The sequence below is a fragment of the Oncorhynchus gorbuscha genome, linkage group LG01, assembly GCF_021184085.1.
Source record: "Oncorhynchus gorbuscha isolate QuinsamMale2020 ecotype Even-year linkage group LG01, OgorEven_v1.0, whole genome shotgun sequence".
NCBI classification, from domain to species: domain Eukaryota; kingdom Metazoa; phylum Chordata; class Actinopteri; order Salmoniformes; family Salmonidae; genus Oncorhynchus; species Oncorhynchus gorbuscha.
Window position 1 is genome coordinate 77,507,745 of NC_060173.1, and position 25,270 is coordinate 77,533,014.

At 41.9% G+C, this 25,270-nt stretch overlaps 1 protein-coding gene across 1 annotated transcript in view; it reads right to left on the reverse strand.

The window, feature by feature from the left end:
* The window catches only part of LOC124042698 (cordon-bleu protein-like 1), a 35,443-nt gene that overhangs the window by 7,146 nt on the left and 3,027 nt on the right, over window positions 1-25,270 (reverse strand). The window contains 7 exon segments of the mRNA XM_046360789.1: window positions 1,379-1,496; window positions 1,694-1,936; window positions 2,134-2,228; window positions 2,420-2,479; window positions 2,711-2,936; window positions 3,089-3,296; window positions 5,426-5,623. Coding sequence (XP_046216745.1) covers window positions 1,379-1,496; window positions 1,694-1,936; window positions 2,134-2,228; window positions 2,420-2,479; window positions 2,711-2,936; window positions 3,089-3,296; window positions 5,426-5,623 — 1,148 coding nt within the window.

Here is a 25,270-nt window from a genome sequence, read left to right on the forward strand (position 1 = left end):
GATGTGAAGCCAGCGGGGGAGGGAGGGCAGATGGAAGATGTAGCAATACAAGCAGAGAGCAGTCACATCTTTTATTCATACGATCTGGGATAATTGGCTAGTGTAGTATTCAAATACTGAACGTACAAATTACATTTCTATGAAATACACGCAGGTCTGACAACTCAAGGAGTTGACGTGTGGAAAGCGTAACTGGAGGCTTGTTACAAAAGACTGGAACAGAGCGGAAACAAGTATCAAAAGAGCCATTTGAAAATGCAAAAACACAATTCAGAATAAACAAGAGGATGATGGCTAGATCCAACGCAAAGTCTCCCGGGGCCGTCTGTATTGCTGAACGGCTGGGAGTGATTAGAACGTACTTCATGTATATTTAACCTTTAAAAAGATCACTAAAGATCATTCCTCTCTCACAGAAAGCATGCAACCCAATCTAAGCTAGTCAGTAACAGGTATAACCAAAAGCCGGTATTCAATCAATAGCAGGTAGTGGATTTCCGGATAGTACTTTCTGACCTGTTTCCCTTGAATAACAGTGTGTCTGATTTCCATCACTTTATAATCATAAACCCATAGAAATCCATGCATTGGATCAAAAGTCTGGAAACGGTCGTTCAATGTATCGCAACTAAGTAATGCATGTATTTACGTCTGTATTGTTGTGTTCAAGAGTATTTTGTTTGGCCAATTTCATCATATTGAGGTGGAAACACTCAGCAAGAAAATCAACAGGACACGTTCATCTGATTGACGGAACGTGTGGGAAGGAGAAGCAGCAGGCCAGCGCAGGAAGAGGAGATGCTTGAGGAGGAGGTGAAAGAGGCAGCAGAGCAGAGTGGGTAGGAGAGACAACAGGAAGCTTGCGCCAGCGCAGAATCTCCCTCGGGCACTAAAGTCTGGTGACGCGCAGGCTGCAAGTTTAGGAGGGAGGAAGTACTGATAGAACGTGGTGTTTACCCTTATGGAGGAACATAATAATATATACATCTCCCATGAGATCACAACATTTTTTTCTTTTCTGAATTGTATTCAAACTCTCGAGTACTGAAGGCTTCACAAGTGTAGCCATTTCATTCTGTAACTGTTTCATATTGACCACTAGGAGGCATCGGAGTCAAATACAATGACTGCAACTCCCACTGATCAATCATTGGTCTTATTTACTATTCTCAGTTGTTGACTTTAGAGACCAAAGTACAATATATGTACTCAAGGTCTCAAACCAGAAGAAAGAGAAACTAAATCACCAACATCCCAAAAAACCTTTCAGGTAACTCCCCAATGTAAGAAACTACACCTGAAATACAGTATCTAGACAGGGGCTTGAGCACAAGCCGATTCAATACAGTTCATATGAATTCAGTGAAACCACTCTTACCTCTATCTAGCAAAGTTTCATCTTGGACAACCACTCCAGGAGATGCGGGGGGTGGAGGAGCCTTGCGCTTTGTCCTCTTCAGTGAAGACTCTGTTCTGCGACTCAGACCAGTCGTCATCTCCACAACAGAAGAGGAAAACGAGTTAGTTGAAGTATGCAAAGAAGTAACCTACCTGAAATGATTGATTTGCTTGTCTAGGATTTCAATTTTAAAAATGCATCATGAGCCATTTCTCTGGACATACTAATAACTACCTTTACAAATAGACCTGGTAAAGCCAGAACACAGGTCCAGTTGGGTTGAGTCCCACTCACCTGGTCACCATCCGTTTGGGTTTCGGGCTCCGAGGCGGAGATGGACCTCTGGCGATGGCTGAGGTTAGAGGGGGGGCTCTGGGACACCAGCATTGGTGGCAGAGGGGCCCGTCTCTTCTTTGACATGTCAGAAGGCATGGTGCTGCAGTTGAATGTGGAGGAGTGGGCACTGAGTGAGCTCATGCTGAGAGGTCGAGGCCTGCTAGGGAAGACTGGGGACGCCGGGGCACTGGCAGTAATTCCCTTCAAAGAGCAAACAAACATCCAATCAGATCCTGATCAAAGGCCTGTTTTCTGCAGTAAGCAAAGAGAAAACTATCCAATCACATGGCTGTGACAATATCCCCATGCCCCATCCACACACACCCACACACACCCACACACACGCATTTAACTCATAAATCAGCCAAAACTGACCTGTAAATGAACATGGTACACACCTGCTCAGGTTTCTTCTTACTTCTCCTGAATAGACTGAACAATCCCTTGTTTTCTTTCTCCTTCTGGATTTTATCTTTGCTGGGTGGAATGGTATCTGTTAGGAATATACAGATCCCGGCCATTTCACTGTTGTAGTCGGCGCACGTGACAAATACACTTTGATTTGATCATACTAACAACGTTTCTTAAATCTCTGTCAGAATTATTGATGAACTTCAAATGCATAATGTCACTGGTAAATAGAAATCGCAAAACTAAAACCCATGTAAAATCATGTTACATTACCTAGATGACCTTGGCGAGTTGGTGTAGTAGGTGAGGCAGGTATATCTGTTGAGTACATAGCTATGGAAGAGAAGGTGGAAATGATATGCGGTAGTAAATGCACCTGTGTAATTGTAAAATGAATGAATGAATGAATGAATGGTGAATAGTGTTTATTCAGAATAAGTCTCTTGTTGACAGACTTAACACACAAGATTTGGCTCTGAGTGCCGAGATTAGTTCAGAATGTATGGCAATTATTCAGATGGATGAATGTTTCGAAGGCTGACGGTTTTAAAGAGAAGCCCTTACCTTTTGTGTCCCTTGCATAAACCTCCCTTATTGCAAAATCATTGAGAGAACAGGTCAAATCCAAAGGATCCTCAGATTGGGCATCTCTCAATAAAAGTGTGCTCCGTCGGTCAAATTCACATTTCTCACAAATAGATGGTAAGAGGTCTTCAAGGGGGACTCGAGGGCTGACTCTTAGTATAGTCTTCTGGGTCTTTTTATAGTTTATTACCAGACGGACAGTTGCCTGAAGAGTCAAAGCAATTAGATTATCAGACCTCATGACTATCCTCATTAAAAATTGCCAGAAAAACATAGATCTATCATTTCCTATAGACATTACGAGATAAAGCAATTATTTTAACTAGGGCATTTCTACCACAGATGTCTCAACTGTACCTCAGGCAAATGAGGGCCAGGCTTCTTACTCTTTTCCTCCATTCCTTTGGGCTTGAGCAAAACCTTCTCTGCCTCTAGGGCCCCGATCAAAGCGTTGGGTTTGAACTTGATGTGGTTTCTGTTGGTGGTGACGAGCTCTATAGTGTGGCCTGATGGGTTCAGGTGGTACTTGGCACAAAGCATGACTAACAAATCCATCATAGGCTTGCTGAAAAACACAAAAAAGGTTAGTAGTAATAATCGCCCAAGCTAAGGATCAAAGGCTGTGTGTATCGAGAAAACACTGAACTTTTGTGTGGGAATTGCAAATGCCAAGGAGAAACTACTCTCACGAAAGTAGATGCTAATCACAGAAGACTTCTACACTCTACGTAATAATAATGCATTTATTATGATAAAGCTTTGCACAAGGAGCTGTCAGTTTGTGCTTCACACACAACTGTTGGTGATGTGGAAAACCATTTAGCAACAGCATCTACACAAAGCTATGCAACAGTTTCCAAATTCCAGTCTCTGGAAATATAATACCAAAAAGTTTAATCCTTATCATAATGAGTTCACTGTGCTCTGTAAAATAAAAGAGAGGGTGAAGAATTTGATGCTTAATCCATTTATATTAAAAAGTTGGTCTTGATTAAAGCTAGAGAGGGCAAGGGGCACAATATACCAATGGAGTATTTGAGTCTTGCAAAAATAGAAGAATGATATCTTGAGTAAACTTCGGTGATGGCGAGTGAAGAGTGTGGGCCTGTAGTTTCATACTAGGACACAAAGTCCTTGTTCTGAAAAACAACAAAGCCCTTTGACTGTGAGATATTAATCTCATGTTTGTCTGATTAGTTTTGGTCTCAGCTGAATTGGTGTGGATGAGAGTTTCATCGTCCAGACTTCATAAGACTAACTTTCATGAAATGTGTGTGCAGGGGGCCTGTAGAAAATTACACAGTCTACATGTTTTAATCTTAGCTAATTCTCTAAAGTCTAAGATGGGGGGGGGGGGGGGGGGGGGGGCTTTTAGAAACTGACATGAATTTGTTTTAAGACAGTCATACCATGGATCATTTAGCTATTTGATATTTACATTTTAGGAACCCTTTAGGTATCAATGAAAATATATTTTGAATTTTGCATATATACAATTTCACCAATAGAACCAAATCCCATAGAAACACATTGAACTACACATTCATAAATGGCAAAAGAGACATTCCTTATTATTTATTATTTAACTACGGTTTAAGTGTGTCCTATATATAGGAGATATAAGTTCAGGAAATATATATATATATATATTTTTTTACACTTATTTAAACCATAAAATGTGATTACTGGGCCAAAAACGTAAATAACATTATTAAACCTTAGCAAGTGGAAAGGAATCAGCCACATCATAAAACTTTTTTTTGCAATTAATGGTGCAAAAACCACAGCTTTTACAGCACCACCTACAATATCTGACTCAGAGAGATAGGACATTACATTAGAGCCTTGGAAAGATGATGTAATGGTAGGATGTGCAGTACTCATATACCATTTTATACTGAATAAAAAAATTAACGTAACATGCGACAATTTCAAAGATTTTACTGAGTCACAGTTCATAGAAGGAAACCAGTCAATTTAAATGAAATCATTAGGCCCTAATCCATGACTGGGAAGGGGCAGAGCCATGGGTGGTCCTGGCATGGTAACACGTGGCCTGCAGTTGAGAGGCCGGTTGGATGCATTGCTAAATTCTCTAAAACAACATTGGGAGGTGGCTTATGGTAGAGACAGGAACATGCAACTCTTTGGCAACTGCTCTGTTGGACATTCCTGCAGTCAGCATGCCAATTGCATGCTCCCTCTCAACTTGAGACATCTGTGGCATTGTGTTGACAAAACTGCACATTTTAGAGTGGCCTTTTATTCTCCCCAGCACAAGGCACACCTGTGTAATGATCATGCTGTTCTTGATACACCTGTCAGGTGGATGGAATATCTTAGCAAAGGAGAAATGGTCACTAACAGGGTTGTAAACAAATTTGTTCACAAAACTTGAGAGAAATAAGCTTTCTGTACATATAGAACATCTCTGGGATTTTTTATATCAGCACATGAAACATGGTTGCCGTGTGTTTATATTTTTGTTCTGACGCTCAAAATACATTTAGATCACGCTTCATCTTGGAATCATGGGGATGTCTTGGAGGTCATTTTCAAGGAGGGAAAGTTGGGAGCACTTGGTTGGTGTTTAGTCACAGTGGGACACTTCCTTTATTTCTTTAGTGCACTACTTTTGACCAGGGTCTATAGGCACTAAATAGGTGCCATGTGGGACTTAAGCCCAAGTCTCACCTGCCATGGACAGTGGCCGTCTTCTCCACTCCACCTGGTAGAACCACAACCAGAGTCAGGTCCCGTTCAAGTAGGTTCTCCTTCTGGTCCATGGTCATCAGAGGATATCCTGATACAGAGTGTCTCTGGGAGAGGCCTGCACCTTCCAGGCCCTTCACTGATACTGGGGGAGAGGGTGCCTTGCTTTTGGTTGACACTCTGTCAGTAGGAAAAGGGACAAGATGAGCCTCACACGATAATATTAAAACACAATATTATCAGCCTGTTACAGTCTAAAAACAATATGGTAGTATTTCACTGGTATGAATACACATCTTTCCCTGATGGTATCCATAGAAATAAGAAGCATTGAACAGGTAGAAAAAGAGAAGGACTATGGGTAATTTTTAATTTTTGTCACGAAAATAATCCTAACTGTTCACAATAGATCTAAAAACTACATTTCATGAGACATGATTCTGTTATTGCATAAAACAAATCTGGTTACACATAACACTGCATTATATAGCATGAAAGGAATCCTTTCTTCCCAACTTAAAGTAAGCAGCTATTAGATGAAAGCGTTTGGGGCTCCATTTGCAAACAAGTCACAAGACACAAGTGCAGTGATTTGTCCATTGGGCCTGAGGACGGTGAGGTGAAAGGTTAACCCATGTGAAACAGAAAAAAAAAAAGGTGGAGCACAGTGATCAAAGTTTCTGTTCCTCTGAACTGTTCTCTAAAATGTCTCTCTCTACAGGTGTCTTTTAAAACCCATCAGTCTCCCCTTTAAAATCACCGAATCAGCAATATTTCCATCAAATCAAATTGTATTCGTCACATGCGCCGAATACAACAGGTATTACTGACTAGCCTTTTTCCAAACGATACAGAGTAAAAGTGGCATCTGCTGTGTGGTGTGTACAACTGGATAGAAAAAAGTCAGACCGTCTGTCAGAAGACGTGTGTGGCCAATCCTTACTTTTATACTAATTACACCATCATCATTATAACTGACTGGGCCTAACTGGGGAGAGCGGAATCATGGGGCAGCAGGGTAGCCTAGTGGTTAGAGAGTTGGACTAGTAACCGGAAGGTTGCAAGTTCAAACCCCCGAGCTGACAAGTTACAGCGTTGTCGTTCTGCCCCTGAACAGGCAGTTAATCCACTGTTCCTAGGCAGTCATTGAAAATAAGAATTTGTTCTTAACTGACTTGCCTAGTTAGGTAAAATAAAATATGGCCGATTTTTCTTTTTCTTTAGGTCGGATTGAAAATGTACAGACAGATCAGCTCTAACCTGACTGCGACAGCTAACCCATCAGCCAAAGCAAACATGCACGCGTTTTAAAACAGACAAATCTCCTGATAAGATGTCAGACACTTTGTCCTTCAGAGGGATACTGCACATTACAGTATGAGAAACTGGCAGTGAAATGCAGTATACATGATGCGTCACTAAAACAATCTATAAATTAAAGTTGTCATTAATTATTCAAGGTGTTTTTCAGTGGGGAGTAACACAGTTGACTAAGCTGCGTGACCTGTAGTGTATGTGATTTCTTCAGAGGTCACCGCTTACTCTGAAAAAAAAGAGACATTTTTGCAATGTCTTAACTTGATGGGCCCAGGCCCACTAAGCCCCGACTTGAAATTAATATTTGTTCCTTCAAGGGGGTTCCGTTCTCAAATATTCCATGGTTCTAATCATGTAAATCACACCAGTAAGCCCCCACCTTCATTCACAATAGTTGCACAATGATGCAATTAAAAGTCATTTAACTGCTTTAGATTTTAACAAAGAGTGGGACTTATGCGTCCAGAAGCATTAGGCAGGGAAGACAAAGTGTTAAATTACAGTTATATTCAACACACAGACAAAACTAGTCTAGAACCACCAGAAATGTCCATGAATAGCCTTGTGACTAAATATGTCAACAGACGCCCCCGGCTAAAACAGACAGACTACTGTGGTCCACACCAGGCTAGGGTACAAAGTCCAGATTTCATGGCTCTAAAAGTTTGTTTGGCAATGCGATTATGGGAATGAGCTACACTCTCCCTATGTAAATGTTATACCATTCGTCGAAATTATGCCAAGATTTACTTACTTTCCACAGAGAGGAAACAACATTTAAAGTGGCATGTCTACAAATTACAACAATGACACTTTTAATAGACTCTGGAAACAAAAAAGCAGGTGCCAATATAACCAATAGAATAATACAAATACTAGTCAAAAAGTCCTCAAAAGACAAAACAGAATATTGTTGGGTTTATAAAACAGCCTAGCTTTTCTCAGGAGCCGTATCCAGAGGAGGCAGAGACAAAAAGAACTGTTTTCCTCATCCAAGCCCACGTTTCTGCAGCAGCAGCCTCTGCCAGACAGTGAGGTGACTGGTGAATGATGATAGACGGAGACATGTTGCAGCTTGACCCGTCTAAGCCTACATTTACCCCTAAGTGTTTCCCTGCATATAGGAGGTCTGGTGTGCATAAACAAACCCATTCACAACCAGGGAACATGCTGATTGGTCAATAGACAGGAGGAAATGACTAGTCTGGTGCCTTTGTTTTCTGTGTCTTTTATTGATCACAAGCTTGATACAGCTGATCCTGTGTACCAGAGTGTATCCTGTGTATGTATACCAGTGGCGGCTGGTGGGAGGAACTATAGGAGGACAGGCTCATTGTAATGGCTGGAACGGAATATATTGAACGGAGGCAAACGTGGTTTCCATTTGTTTGATACTGTTCCATTATTTTATTCCAGCCATTACAATGAGCCTGTCCTTCTATATCTCCTCCCACCAGCCTCTACTGATGCATAGAGTGTAAGATACAGCCTATAGATTGATTCATTACCACTAAGTACACAAAAGGGTTCTTTGGCTGTCCCCATAGGAGAACCATTTTTGGTTCCAGGCAGAACCCTCTGTGGAAAGAGTTCTACCTGGAACCAAAAAGGGTTCTTCAGAGGGTGACATCCGTCAAACCCTTTTAGGTTCTAGATAGCAACTTTCTTTTCTAAGAGTGTAACCTTGGTAGACAAGTCGAACTAGGCCTACTATACTTATGGACTTGCCAGTTGCCAGACTGTATCAGAACACACACAATAGTTGTGTGAACTCTGGGGTACCATTGCCAGCCATCAGTTACTGTTAGTCTGGTACCAACAATTGATGAATAACTACAGTAGTGTGAAATATGAAAACAGATGTAGAGTGAAATCAGCCTCTGATGTTTTTGCTCACACCTGGTACTGCACAAATGTGCAACGCAGCTGCAGGAAGGTCCGCATTCAGTCTACCTAAAGAAGACAATAACTAAATACATCCAGACGGCACACAAGAAGCCATATTGCATTTTCATAATCCTACAGTTAGATTAGCATCAAAGGCATGTGGCCTGTTCCTTCCATTATAGTCTGATGATGCACAAATAGGACTATAGCTCAAAGGCATAATATCCAGATACTGCTACAGACTTTCATATACCTGAGATGCCTTCATGTGTGTGAGTGAGTGAGTGAGTGAGTGAGTGAGTGAGTGAGTGAGTGAGTGAGTGAGTGAGTGAGTGAGTGAGTGAGTGAGTGAGTGAGAGCGAAACAACAGTCCATAGAAGTTCAACAGTAATGACTATGGTGTCTCCAAATCAATCCACAGACTTTGTTATAGTGTCGTACCTTTGATGGCTACTTCCGGGTCTTTGTTAGGGCAAACATAATTAACCAACCTATAAAACAAGTATTGCAATATCAAATCGCTGGCATCAGGGAGGCTGCTACTCGCTCCTCTGAATGAATAAGCCGAAGGGGCTGGGAAGCAGGCAACCTGCTCAAGCCTACTCGCTGGCCTGTATTAAATACATTCGGTTTTGATTGTTACCATTTTTAAACCAGTAATATCCTGACATGCCATTCTTATATTTGTTTTGAACCAATAAGGAAGGCACAAATAACATCACCACAAGGACTGTCTAAATTCCTTACATTCCAATGGACATGTTTGCAGCTGGATCATAGGCATGTTCCCGTGAAAGACAGTTTCAGCCTCTTCCATGAAATTCTTTCATAATCAATGGGAAACCCTGAGGGGAAAAGTAAATATTTGATGGGGGGAAAACAGATTGTTCATGCTTCTGACTGACAAGAGTGTTCTTGGAGTTGCCAAGCTGAAGTTATGTTCAGTGAATACATGGAATTATTTTACTGAGAGTTGATGCATAAAGATTAGGAAGCCTTCCCGCTGTTGAAATCTCTTACCGGCTGTGTAGCCAAAAAAAAAGGTCCCTTGGGGAAAGGTAGGTTCATGAACAAAGCGACAAACAAAGTGGCTATGCAAACAAGCCTTCCTGCTCTCCTCTGGACAACACCCTGTGTATTTTAAGAAGCGAGAGTGCAACAATGCATACCACCACCAACGTCCAAACCACTTTTTATTTTTATTGCCTTGCCTGTGTAATCTACTGAACCGGCCCTCACACATACAGGGTTAACAGAAACTCTACTGTACACTCCCACAAAACCATTGAATCCAAGCAAACTACAACCAGTAAACTAGCTACTCAAACCAACGGGTCTTACAACATTCTTGTAAGACAGTGCAAGCAACATGGCCCACATTGTCTTGTCTGAAGTTCTTACCCAGGCATGTACTTTCAAGAATCATAGCAGTAATACACAAGTGTAGATAATCCTAAAACTGAAGGCATGTACACCCACCATGTTCCCCTTCAACGCGGTCTTAGGGAAGAAACAACGCAACAAAAGTTAGACAGGGTGCTCTAGGAAGTAGAGCAAAACTAGAGTGCTTCAAGTCCACCTGTACTTTATTTTCAAATGCTGGCTACACATTCGTCCTAAAACAGATCCTGTCCTCCAATCATTAACCTGTAACGCCTTCTTACCTCTTGGCCTCCGTGTTGAATTCTCCCCTCTTAAAGACCTGCCATCTCCACTGCGTTCAAAGACAGACTCCGCTATGCTAGGACTGTTGGAGCAGAGGAGACCGGGCCTACCTTAATGCCCCGCCCAGGTGGTGACATCAGAAAATCTGTAGTCTCCTGTACTTCAAATCCCTTCACACAGTGGGCCCCCTCAGTCAGTCGGTTGCAGAAATCTCTTAAGCCCGGTGTATCGGTAGAGCTTCAGTTCAGTGAGTGAGTGAGTGAACTCCCCCACCTTCAGTAATAAGCAAAGGGCTAAATCAGCTTTACTTTACCTCCCTGCACACTGCGCTAGAGCCGTGAACCTGTGGGCAGGGCGGTGAAACAACACAGCCCTGCCATCCATCACATTCACAGCGAGTTTATCAACTTCCTCTCATATCCTCCAGTCCAAACCACACTGTGTCCGCTAGCTATCTGTCCGCCTCCTTGAGCCTGGCTACAATAGCATGCCTGGGACACTTTTCCAACACTTCATTCAATCAGGTGTTACTTTGTATGTGTTTGCCATTCATTATCCCAAACACAGCCCACCACCACACCCTGCTTCTTCGAGGTGATTCACTCTGAAATCACATCAGCAGCTCTGTGTGTGTATCTTACTCCCATGAACAAGCCTGCCAACGAATGAGATTACATGCCTGCTCAGATGTTTCTAGGGTGCTCTAGTTGCTGAGACGAGGGTTTGGAACAGATTCCCTGTAAGCTAATCTTATAAATCACTTCTGGATGATTGCTTTCTGATGACTTCTGATAAACATATCCTTATAGACGACAACAGACTTTGCCTCAAGCCTCTGATTTGTATTGATTTGCATAGGGCTGTTGAGATTGACATGATTAAATCAGCCTTATCTAAGATAACGTACCTACAGTAGCGGCATTACCTTAGTATTATACATCTGATGAATCCACAAGTCTCCATTCGGAATACACTTTATTGTTTACAACGTCTGATCAACATTTCTTTAAATGAATCCAGCATGTCTGGTTTTGGTTTAAATCGGAAATAGTAAAATAGCATTAGAGAAGTCAATCTTAAAACAGAAAAGAGGTTGTTGCAGGGTGCCTGGGAAGCTAGGTCAAATGATGTGATCTAAGTGACGTTGTTCATTACAGTAGTGGTTACTACAGATGTCGGATCTTAATTTGACCCATTTCCCGCAGTAGGAAAATAATCCTACAGCAGGAGGATTTGAATATCTAAAGAAATATTTAGAAATCCCAGTCAGGGGGCACCTCGAAGCGGTGTTTGTATACAATGCAGTACTGTAGCTACATACATTGTATCTTAGACTGCAGGTCCACTAGGGCGCCAGTTCAAGTAACCTACTGTATGTAGTCTACATGCAGGCTTCACAAGAGAAGCGCTGTATTCTTATGTGGATTATAATAATTGTACATATTTGTAGGGGGTTGAGAGAAAATCTTTTTATTTTTTTATCAATAATTTTTGTGTTCAAGGCAAGAAATAGACTGAATAAATGATGTGTCCTCACAAATATTCCAGAGTCGGCATGGGTTCCAATCTCAAGCTCAATTAAATCATCTTTTAATCAGCTTAAATGCATAAAACATCTTGATAGCTTTATGAAATTAAATATTAAAGCGACACAATACAGGATGACTTCAAATGCTGGCATAAAACTGAAAAGTACAGTATGCCTACGCTACTGTAGTCAGTGCATACCAGCTAAGCAATGGAAATCTCACCTATGTAAGGGCCATCCACTCCCAAGACCATAACAATAATGCATTCGGAAAATATTCAGACCCCTTCCCTTTTTCCACTTTATGAAACAGCCATATTTTTGTAAATGTATGAAAATACATAACCATTCAGACTGTTTGCTATGAGACTCGAAATTGAGCTCAGGTACATCCCGTTTGCATTGATCATCCTTGAGATGTTTCCACAACATGATTGGAGTCCAACAGTGGTCAATTTAATTGACATGATTTGGAAAGGCACAAACCTGTCAATATAAAATGATCCTATAGTTGACCGTGCATGTCAGAGCAAAAACCAAGCCATGAGCTTTGACAGAGAGCTCCGGGACAGGATTGTGTCAATGCACAAATCTGGGAGAGTACAAAAACATTTCTGCTGCATTGAAGGTCCCCAAGGACACAGTGGCCTCCATCATTCTTAAATGGAAGAAGTTTGGAACCACCAAGACTCTTCCTAGAGCTGGCCGCCCGGCCAAACTGAGCAATCGGGGGAGAAGAGCCTTGTTCAGGGAGGTGACCAAGAACCTGATGGTCACTCTATGTGGAGATGGAGGAACCTTCCAGAAGGACAAAGATCTCTGCAGCACTCCACCAATCAGGGCTTTATTGTAAAGTGGACAGACGGAAACCACATGACAGCCCATTTGGAGTTTGCCAAAAGGCACCTAAAGGACTCTCAGATCATGAGAAACAAGATTATCTGGTCTTATGAAACCAAGATTGAACTCTTTGGCCTGAATGCGAAGCGTCATGTCTGGAGGAAACTTGGCACCATCCCTACAGTGAAGCATGGTCGTGGCAGCATAATGTTGTGGGGATGTTTTTCAGCGCCAGGAACTGGGAGAATAGTCAGGATCGAGGGAAAGATGAACGGCGCAATGTACAGAGAGATCCTTGATAAAAACCTGCTCCAGAGCACTCACGACCTCATACTGGGGCGAAGGTTCACCTACCAACAGGACAACGACCCTAAGCACACAGCCAAGACAAAGCAGGAGTGGCTTCGGGACAAGTCTCTGAATGTCCTTGAGTGGCCTGGACATGAACCCGATCAAACATCTCTGGAGACACCTGACAACAGCTGTGCAGCGACGCTCCCCACCCAACCTGACAGAGCTTGAGAGGATCTGCAGAGAAGAATGGGAGAAACTCCAAATACAGATGTTCCAAGCTTGTAGCGTCATACCCAAGACTCGAGGCTGTAATCGCTGTCAAAGGTGCTTCAACAAAGTACTGAGAAAAGGGTCTGAATACTTAAACTTATTTTTAGATTTTTTTGCAAATGTATTAAAAATAAGTTTTTGCTTTGTTATTATGGGATATTGTGTGTAGATTAATGGAGAAAAAAAGTCATCCATTTTAGAAGAAGGCTGTACCATAACAAAATGTGGAAAAAGTCAAGGGGTCTGAATACTTTCTGTATTCACTATATACACACACACACACTGTAAAAATCACGGGCTGCGTTTTTTGGCTTTAAAAATCAGTTGCTCTTTTATGCGACATTACGCTCCATTCCGTAGGCTGCCTCACTATTCTCAATTTCATCTGGTCTTTGTGATATTATAGGCCTGTGTGCAATTAGTTTTTATAGCCTACTGTAGCCTAAGGTTTAGCTTACTGTATGGCTGCATTTCGGATACACTTGACACGTGTTGTATGTCATCATGGAGACCAATATCCATCTTGTGTTAAGCTATATAAAACAACGATTGTTGATGTGTATTGATGCATCTCAGATTTTTTATTTTTTTAAATGTATTTAAACGTTGCAGTAATTGGACCTATAGGCCTACAGTTAGCAGTGGGTTATTTATTGATATTCTGTCTAGTGCTTTTAACATTTGAGAGAGCGAGAGCTTGCACTGGTCCGAATGACTCAACTGCCCCGCATGGAAAGAAAAAAAGAACTCTGGGTTTTCAGGCTCATTTGAATTTCCTGATGCTGAACTTTTCAGCGACAAAACAGTGATCAAATTAAGATCTGACATCTGTATGTAGCTGAGCATTCTGCCTGATTAGGTCTACTGTACAGGCCGGTGATGAAATAGTGAGTGTTAACTAATGGAGTCTGTCAGAACTTATTATAGGGTGTCCAATCTAAACCGCATCTTTTTACCAACGGGTAAAAATGTTCAATTGTGTAGATAATCCTCTAAGAAAACAAATGGTCTAAACCTCATGTCTCTACCATAATCTGTTAAAAAACGAGCGTCTCTGTGAAATGTTAACAGATCACTGAGCGTATACCAAGCCCTTTATTTTCAAAGCCTTTTTACATTTCATTCAGCTCGTGTTGTTAATTTTGCAACCCGAGGAAACAACTTTGAAGACGGCGACCACAAAATGTAAAATCCTCAAAAGTTATGAGAAACCTGCACGGCTTTGTCAACATAGCTAGGTGCTTATTGTCGGATGTATTAGGTTACAAATTGCAACTTTTTGGACCTACTGTTAATGACATGCGAGACAGACCCCCACCGACCGATTTAGAACATAAATAATCAAAATTGTCTTGGAAAAGTGTATTTCATAACGTAAGTGAAACATCATCAACAAAGCGTGTTTTCACCCACTCTCACCCTACGTATTACTAACCCCAGCAGCTTACCAAGGCCCGATTTAATAGCCTCCTGCTTTCCAATGCTTTATTCGCACAGCTACTCAGCACATAATAGATGTTGGACTATTCAACAGGTATATGAAGAAAGTCAAGCTAAACTCAGAAGAATATATCAGGATTTACAGCACCAATATGCAGGTTGGTGTTAGATTCTCTCTTTTTTTTCTTTTCTTTTTTTTTACAGAGGAACATTATCTATATCAACATTTTTCAGTTCCATACTACTTGATAATGTCAGGAATGACATGCAGGTTGAAACATGACCTGAAACTCAGGGCTCAGAGATGCTGCCTTTTACCGTCTATTACACAGTACTTAAAGTAGTTTGAACAGTCCTGTGTTGTATTTTGTTTGCTAAATCATAGTGGTTGTAAATGGAACAATCTACGCAAGAGGTCACCGTCTGCCCATTGAATATGCAACAAAAAAAAGCAGGAAGCTACAGTTTGACCTTGGGTAGTCAGCGTACAATGGACTCAACTAAATGTCCTACATCTTACAATGAGAGTGCCAGATCAACATAGGTTCAACTACGTCAAAGTCTTCTCCTGCACCCTCTGCCCTACTATGTACTATAGATGTCCCCTTCCCTGGTTCTTTCACTTAAAATAAAGAGAACTAGGTGCTTGTTACAGTCCAATGATCAAGTGTCAGTTCATGCTCCAAGTGTAACAAACAGAGGAATCTCTACTGAAACACACGATCTTAGTATACTTCCTCTGTACATACTCTTTTGCCTTTGGAGTTTGTCCTTCATTCAACAGAAAAGCCCTATCAGACGATAAGGGACGACTTGTGGTTGGAGGCATTAGTGGGTGGGAATCGGAGCGACAGGGATTGGGGGTTGGGTTGCAGAGAAGGGAAATCCCTGTGGAAAGACAAAACACAGGACCAGGGACACAGCTGGTAATTTGGTGAGAGGTTGCTCACAGTAAACACAAGCTGTTTAGAGAAGGTCTGGAAAGGCCATTACTCCAGGAGCTGTGTGGGACGGATGGCAGGAGATTAAAAAAAATATATAAGGAAAAAAAAGAAACTATGAGAACTCCCCACTTCCTATGTGTATACCTTATTATTTTAGGCAAAACAAAAAAATGTTCCCATAACATGTCCGTATGCAGGCTTTTCACACCCTTATTTAGACAACTGTATCCAGGGGGCAATATTAACTCCAGAGTGGCTTAGCATTAATATACAGTATGTTATAACCTTCTGTTATGAATCGCCTTATTTCACTTCAGTAACATTGGGCACATCCCAAATGGCACCATATTTCCCTATATAGTGCACTACTGGTCAAAAAGTAGTGTACTATAAACGGCACCCAGCCGTTCCTTATGAGACTATAGTACATTATATCCTTCTTAATACCACTGGGACTCCAGCTGGTAGTAAGTTAGTCAGGCAGTCTGTCAATCAAAGAGATTCCAAATCATTCTGGGTGATCCTTGAATTCCATGTCCATGACACTACATAACGTTACAGAAGAGATCAACCTTGTCTGACCTGTTCTCTCCCCACACCTTATTTCAAAGGTCAAATATGCTTCTACCAGAACTTTCTCAGTTTAGGCAAGTAACTTGGCCCAGTAAAGACAGGGTGAACATCTGCCAAGCATTAAGATAAGAAAACGACAAGTAATATGTTCCTGTCCATGTGTATGTTTAAATCCATTGCTTTTGGAGTGATAAGAGCTGAAATTAGGAGCAGTTTACAGTGCATTCAGAAAGTATTTACATTTACATTTACATTTAAGTCATTTAGCAGACGCTCTTATCCAGAGCGACTTACAAATTGGTGCATTCACCTTATGACATCCAGTGGAACAACCACTTTACAATAGTGCATCTAAATATTTTAAGGGGGGAGGGGGTGAGAAGGATTACTTTATCCTATCCTAGGTATTCCTTAAAGAGGTGGGGTTTCAGGTGTCTCCGGAAGGTGGTGATTGACTCCGCTGTCCTGGCGTCGTGAGGGAGTTTGTTCCACCATTGGGGAGCCAGAGCAGCGAACAGTTTTGACTGAGCTGAGCGGGAACTGTACTTCCTCAGTGGTAGGGAGGCGAGCAGGCCAGAGGTGGATGAACGCAGTGCCCTTATTTGGGTGTAGGGCCTGATCAGAGCCTGGAGGTACTGAGGTGCCGTTCCCCTCACAGCTCCGTAGGCAAGCACCATGGTCTTGTAGCGGATGCGAGCTTCAACTGGAAGCCAGTGGAGAGAGCGGAGGAGCGGGGTGACGTGAGAGAACTTGGGAAGGTTGAACACTAGACGGGCTGCGGCGTTCTGGATGAGTTGTAGGGGTTTAATGGCACAGGCAGGGAGCCCAGCCAACAGCGAGTTGCAGTAATCCAGACGGGAGATGACAAGTGCCTGGATTAGGACCTGCGCCGCTTCCTGTGTGAGGCAGGGTCGTACTCTGCGGATGTTGTAGAGCATGAACCTACAGGAACGGGCCACCGCCTTGATGTTAGTTGAGAACGACAGTTTGTTGTCCAGGATCACGCCAAGGTTCTTAGCGCTCTGGGAGGAGGACACAATGGAGTTGTCAACCGTGATGGCGAGATCATGGAACGGGCAGTCCTTCCCCGGGAGGAAGAGCAGCTCCGTCTTGCCGAAGTTCAGCTTGAGGTATTTCAGTATTTCAGACCCCTTCCCTTCCCTTCCCTTTTTCCACATTTTGTTACGTTACAGCCTTATTCTACAATTGATTAAAAAATATATAATCCTCATCCATCTACAGAAAACAAGTTTGGAAATCTTTGCAAGTTCAAAAAAATAAAATAAATGAAATACCTTATTTACATAAGTATTCAGGCCCTGTAAAACGGCGCAGGAAGAAATGAAAGCGGTTTTATGGGCGCCCAACCAATTGTGCTATTATGTGGGGGTTTTTGCGTTATTTGTCATTTATTTTGTACATAATGTTTCTGCTACTGTATCTTACGGCAAAAAATACCTTCTGGATATCAGGACACAGATCACTCACCTCGGATTCGAGATTTTTTCTGTAACAAGGACGACACACAAGACATTCTCCAAACACCCCACAGGGCCGACATCCCCGTTATTTGCAAGAGGAAGCGACGCAGGTACAGAGGACAAAGATGCCTGATCAGGACCCAGAGAAGGCGACTGGGAAAGCTGCCGTAAACGTCAATACTACTCGCCAACGTGCAATCACTGGACAATAAATTAGACGAGGTACGATCACGAATATCCTACCAACGGGACATCAAAAACGTTATATCCTATGTTATATCCTAGATTTTGCTCGCCTGAAGTAGATTATATTGTGATGAATTGCAGGCCACACTACTTGTCTAGAGAGTTTTCAGCTATACTTTTGTGGCTGTTTATTTACCACCACAGACAGATGTTGGCACTAAGACCGCACTCAGTCAGCTGTATAAGGAAATAAGCAAAGAGGAAACCACTCACCCAGAGGCAGTGCTCCTAGTGGCCAGAGACTTTAATGCAGGGAAACTTAAATCAGTTCTACCAAATTTCTATCAACGTGTTAAATGTGCAACCAGAGTGAAAACAATTCTAGATCACCTGTACTCCACACACAGAGATGCGTACAAAGCTCTCCCTTGCCAACCATTTGGTAAATCTGACCACAACTCTATACTCCTGATTCCTCATTACAAGCAAAAATTAAAAAGCAGGAAACACCAGTAACTCGGTCTATAAAAAAAAAGTGGTCAGATGAAGCAGATGCTATCACAGACTGGAACATGTTCCGGGATTCTTACGATGGCATTGAGGAGTACATTACATCAGTCACTGGCTATATCAATAAGTGCATCGAGGACGCGCCCCCCCCCCCCCCCCGCCCTACAGTGACTATACGTACATACCCCAACCAGAAGCCATGGGTTACAGGCAACATTCGCACTGAGCTAAAGGGTAGAGTTGCCGCTTTCAAGGTATGTGACTTTAACCCGGAAGCTTACAAGAAATCCTGCTATGCCCTCCGTTGAACCATCAAACAGGCAAAGCGCCAATACAGGGCTAAGATTGAGTCATATTACACCAGCTCCGACACTCGTCTTATGTGGCAGGGCTCCGACCCGTAGCACTCACATCCGTAGCCATGCTTTGAAAGGTTGGTAATGGCTCACATCAACACTATTATCCCAGAAACCCTAGACCCACTCCAATTTGCATACCGCCCAAACAGATTCACAGATGATGCAATCTCTTTTGCACTTCACACTGCCCTTTCCCACCTGGACAAAATGTACACTTATGTGAGAATACTATTAATTGATTACAGCTCAGCATTCAACACCATAGAACCCTCAATGCTCATCACTAAGCTAAGGAACCTGGGACTAAACACCTCCCTCTGCAACTAGATCCTGCACTTCCTGATGGGCCGCCCCCAGGTGGTGGGGGTAGGTAGCAACACATCTGCCACGCTGATTCGCAACACTGGAGCTCCCCAGGGGTGCGTGCTTAGTCCCCTCCTGTACTCCCTGTTCACCCACGACTGCATGGCCAGGCACAACTCCAACACCATCATTAAGTTTGCAGATGACACAACAGTGGTAGGCCTGATCACCGACAACGACGAGACAGCCTATAGGGAGGAGGCCAGAGACCTGGCCGGGTGGTGCCAGAATAACAACCTATCCCTCAACGTAACCAAGACTAAGGAGATGATTGTGGACTACAGGAAAAGGAGCACTGAGCACGCCCCCATTCTCATCAACGGGGCTGTAGTGGAGCAGGTTGAGAGCTTCAAGTTCCTCGATGTCCATATCAACAACAAACTAGAATGGTCCAAACACACCAAGACAGTCGTGAAGAGTGCACAACAAAGCCTATTCCCCCTAAGGAAACTAAAAAGATTTGGCATGGGTCCTGAGAACCTCAAAATGTTCTACGCCTGCAACGTCGAGAGCATCCTGACTGGTTGCATCACTGCCTGGTACGGCAATTGCTCGGCCTCTGACCGCAAGGCACTACAGAGGGTAGTGCGTATGGCCCAGTACATCCCTAGGGCTAAGCTGCCTGCCATCCAGGACCTCTACACTAGGCGGTGTCAGAGGAAGGCCCTAAAAATTGTCAAAGACCCAGCCACAGACTGTTCTCTCTACTACCGCATGGCAAGTGGTACCGGCGTGGAAGTCTAGGACAAAAAGGCTTCTCAACAGTTTTTACCCCCAAGAAATAAGACTCCTGAACAGCGAAGCAAATGGCTACCTGGACTATTTGTATTGTGTGACCCCCCCCCACCCCTCTTTTTACACTGCTGCTACTCTCTGTTTATCATATATGCATAGTCACTTTAACTATACATTCATGTACATACTACCTCAATTGGGCCGACCAACCAGTGCTCCCGCACATTGGCTAACCGGGCTATCTGCATTGTGTCCCGCCACCTACCACCCCCTCCTTTACGCTACTGCTACTCTCTGTTCATCATACCATATCTACATGTACATACTACCTCAAATAGCTTGACTAACCGGTGTCTGTATGTAGCCTTGCTACTTTTATAGCTTCACTACTGTATATAGCCTGTCTTTTTACTGTTTTATTTATTTACTTACTTACCTATTGTTCACCTAACACCTTTTTTGCACTATTGGCTAGAGTCTGTAAGTAAGCATTTCACTGTAACTATTCTGTTGTATTCGTCGCACGTGACAAATAAACTTTGATTTGATTTGCTATGAAACTCAAAATTGAGCTCAGGTGCATCCTGTTTCCATTGATCATCCCTTAGATGTTTCTACAACTTAATTGGAGTCCACCTGTGGTGGAACTGAAAATAGCTGTGCAGCAACACTCGCCATCCAACCTGACAGAGCTTGAGAGAAACTGCCCAAATACAGGTGTGCCAAGCTTTTAGGGTCATATCCAAGAAGACTCGAAAGGTGCTTCAACAAAGTACTGAGTAAAGGTTCTGAATAATTATGATTATATTCTAATTATATTATGTGATGTTTAAAAAAAAAAAATTATACACTTGCAAAACAATCTTGAAACCTTTTTTTGTTTTTTCATGATGGGGTATTGTGCGTAGATTGATAAGGGGGAAAACACAATTTAAAATCAATTTTAGAATAAGGCTGTAATGTAACAATGTGGAAAAAGTAAAGGGGTCTGAATAATTTCTGAATGCACTGTAAACCCATCAAATACACGTAACGCTTCAGCTGTCTAAACTCCTAGAAAAAAAAGTGCCATCTAGAACCTAAAAAGGTTTTTTTTCACCTGTCCCCATAGGAGAACCCTTTTTGGTTCATGGCATAACCTTTTGGGGTTCCATTTAGGACCATTTTCAATAAGGGTTCTACATGGGACCCAAGAGTTCTTCCTGGAACCAAACACGGTTTTATCTGGTCCCAAAAAGGGGGCTCCTATGGGGATAGTCGAAGAACTCTTTTGGAACCCTTTTTGGAACCCTTTTTTCTAAGAGTGTATATAAAACATGTACGCTACTGAAAAAGAGGAACAAGTTTGTCCTTTCTGTGAGGTCAACATTTACATAAAAATGCAGGAGAAGAGAGCGCTTTTCCCCTTCGAGTCATAATTATAATATATATAATCAGACTGCATTCATTCTTTTATGAGACAATGCTGCATTGTCTATACAGGAGTGTTTATCAAAGAAGCATTAGCCTGTTGCTCTGCGGTCTCCCCTGATGCTCATCACATGCACTGGAGCTTTACAAAATGTCAAAGGCCCAAGAGGGAACGTTAACTACGATCTTGCTTTGTGATTACAGTTTTCCATGTAAAAGACACAAGAGGAAATCCAAAAATAAAATGACACATGGGCCACAGTGCCATAAACTAGCATTCGTTATGAAAGATACATATTTCTCACATTTGTAACCATCAGGTTAACGGCTGTGAAATGTCTGCTTCTGTGACATATTCAATATACCGACTGAACAACTGGTAAATTATAATGTGCGCGAGAATAGCGCCATCTAGAGATTTGCTTCACATACTTTTATTCAACCCTGTCCTTCTATCTATTTTTCTCTGACCTTTTTCACACAAAAGGCTCTGTTATGAAGGTGGATGGTAGGTGGAAGAGTACACAACAGAGACAAAGCACAGGCCAAGACTTCATACACACTATTGACCATTGGTATTGTCCAGGCACTATGACGCCATTTGCACAGAGCTATTGCGTGGAATCTGTGTCGAATATGTGCTCTCTCTGGTAATAAAACCGAGCACATAAATTCCTGCAATAGCCAAGCCTACCAATTCATTTGGCGAAATTTTAACATATAGTTGACTGATTTTGTATACTAACTCAGTACAACTCCAGGAATAAGCGCTCATTGGTATTTACGGTCAGTGCTTTGGCTTCAACTGCACAACAAAGACAACCCATTATTCCCTGTTCTCTGGATGATGGCCACTGTCTGTTTTAGCTCTCTGAGGCATAAAGCATCCCATCCACAAGACATAAAAGCCTCTGTATTCCCAAGACCTGACGGGCTTAGCAAACACAAGCTTGTCTTAAGGTCTCAATTACATTTTTTTGTTAGAAGAAGTTTTCATTTTCCCACTGGCCAAATTCAGTGATTTTGCCTCTCCTTTACATTTAATGCTGTTGCTATGAGTGGTGTGGGTGGCCTCTGGAATGCCACTGACCTCTTCACTGAAACTACAAACAACAAGGCCTGTGTGATATCTGTATCTACTCTATTGAATCTGTCAAACAGTATTGTAAATGTGATGAACAACATTGTACAAATGTATAGGCCTAATAATAATAATAATAATCGCACAAATGCTGTATCAAACGCAGTATATACTATTCTGTATTGAAAATGTATTTCGAAATGTGTTCATTTTCATGTAAGTTCATCGCATTTAGTGAGGGAATGACACCTGCTGTCCTCTATTGGCTTTCAGAGTTTTGTGACCGTGTTTTGTGTTTAATTTGTAACCTACAATAGTTCCTGGCCCAATTGGAAACTCTTTTCCTGGCTGAACAGAGGCTTTTACCCCTCAGGAAAGTTTCAAGGGGAAAATGTTGCAAATGCTAGAACTCTGAGGGTTTTTGTCTATGCTATCATAACCTTACATTAATAGCTATATTACCCTTTAACGCATCCAGTGAAGATCTCATTTGCCAAGGTCTAGACTTATAACACTTCTGTTTGTAGAGGCTCAACTATTTGGATGTTTCTGTTTTAGGTCTTCTTCTGTTCGGAGTTGAAACTTTGCAGGAGTATAAAAGGATTGGGGCTCTGCAAATATTTGGACAATTAATTAAGCTCACAATAGCACTAATCAAAGTGGTTTGAAATGGCAAATTTCGATTTGAAATTGCAGTACTAGTTACACAAGTTCCTCTCCTCACAGCGAACACGTTAGCCTCGAAGACCTATAACTTCTACCATGGAAAACATGGGTGTGCAGTAGCTCGTTATAAGGGTGTACTGCTGTCAGTATGCTACATTCTGGCGGTATAACACAAAATATGGTTATAGGGCAGTAACTTTGACCCCAATGATTTCAGCTTGCAGCTATATTTTCCTAATATTGATCTGTTGTAGAATTCAGCCCATTCCTCTCGCCATAGCTTTCAACCACTTTGATTAGTGCTACTGTGAGCTTAATTAATTGTCCAAAATATTTGCAGAGACCCAATCCATTTATACTCCTGCAAAGTTTCAACTCAGAACAGAAGACCTAAAATAGAAACGTCCAAATAGTTGAGCCTCTACAATGTGCGACAGTGTTCTCATTTGCCAGGGTTGAGACTTACGATATCTTCAGTGGATGCAGTTAAAATGGGAATAACTGAATTCAAATGCAGCTGTGCCCTTGGACTGCTAAAGTTGTCTGGAAACAGCTGCGGGGATTCACAATACCTATACCAATTCCACGCTCGGCTCCACTCCGAGGGAAGCCTGCAATTTGAGATCATTAAAAAAAAGGTGTCTCTCATTATCAGCACGGGCTTCACATAGCTGGGAGGATAGGGAGAGGAATGTCACCAAGAAAAACACTCAGCTGTCATGGAGGAAAATCTATAAACCATCCATCCTCCTTCTGCACTCCTTTCCTGTACAGATGTAGGATCTTTGCTACAGCAGTTTGCTACAACCGGAAAACAATTCTGCAGCAACAGGAAGTGTGAATTACTATGTGCATTATAACTAATGGACATTTTTGTAGGGGCAGATACATTTTTTGAAAAGGAAAACTCAACTTTTGAAATGTCTGAATGGAAATTAAAATGTCAGAAGCCTTTTTATACTACAAGTTTGACATTTCCTGCATTTCAGGAAAGTTCTCCTGCAACAGGGTGATACAAATCAAGATCCTACATTTGGATAGGCCTGTACAGCCTTCAGAGAGTATTCAAACCCCTAGACTTTCTCCACATTTTGATGTGTTACAAAGTGGGATTAAAATGGATTTGTCACTTTTTTTTTGTCAAAATACTATTTCATGTCAAAGTGGAAGAAATGTTTGATTTATTATTGTAATTAATGGATAAAAATAAAACACTAATATATCTTGATTAGATAAGTATTCAACCCCCTGGTTCAATACATGTTAGGATCACCTTTGGCAGCGATTACAGCTGTGTCTTTCTGGGTAAGTCTAAGAGCTTTGCACACCTGGATTGTACAGTATTTGTACAATACAATATATATATATATATTTTTTTATTGTCATGCTCTGTCACATTGGTTGTTGATCATTGCTTGACAGTCATTAAGTGTTGCCATAAATGTTTATACAGATTTAAGTCAAAACTGTAACTCTGCTCCTCAGGAACCTTCAATTTTGTGCATACTCTAATGCATATTTGGCCTTGTGTTTTAGGTTATTGTCCTGCTGAAAGGTGAATTTGTCTTGCAGTGTCTGGTGGAAAGCAGACTGAACCAGGTTTTCCTCTCAGGTTTTGCCTGTGCTTAGCCCTATCCCATTTATTTTTATCCTAAAAAAAAAAACTCCCCAGTCCTTGTTGATGACAGGCATACATATAACATTATGCAGCCAACACTGTTCTTGAAAATATGAAGTGGTACTCAGTGAGGTGTTGTGTTGGATTTGCCCCAAACATAATGCTTTGTATTCAGGACAAAAAGTTCAACTTCTTTGCCACATTTTTTGAAGTATTCACTTGGTGCCTTATTGCCAACAGGATGCATATTCTGGAATATTTGTTTTTTTGTACAGCCTTAATTATTTTCGCTCTGTCATTTAGGTTAGTATTGTGGAGTAACTACAATGTTGTTGATCCATCCTCAGTTCTCTCCTATCACAACCACTCAACTCTGTTTTAAAATCAACATTGGCCTCATTGTGAAATCCCTGAGCATTTTCCTTCCGCTACGGCAACTGATTTAGGAAGGGTGCCTGTATCTTCGTAGTGACTAGATGTATTGATACACCATCCAAAGTGTAAAAATAATAACCGCATCATGCTCAAAGGGGATATTAAGTGTCTGCTTTCTTTTACCCATCTGCCAATAAGTGCCCTTCATAACAAACCATAGGAAAACCTCAGTGGTCTTTGTGGTTGAATCTCTGCTCGACTGAGGGACCTTACAGATAATTGTAT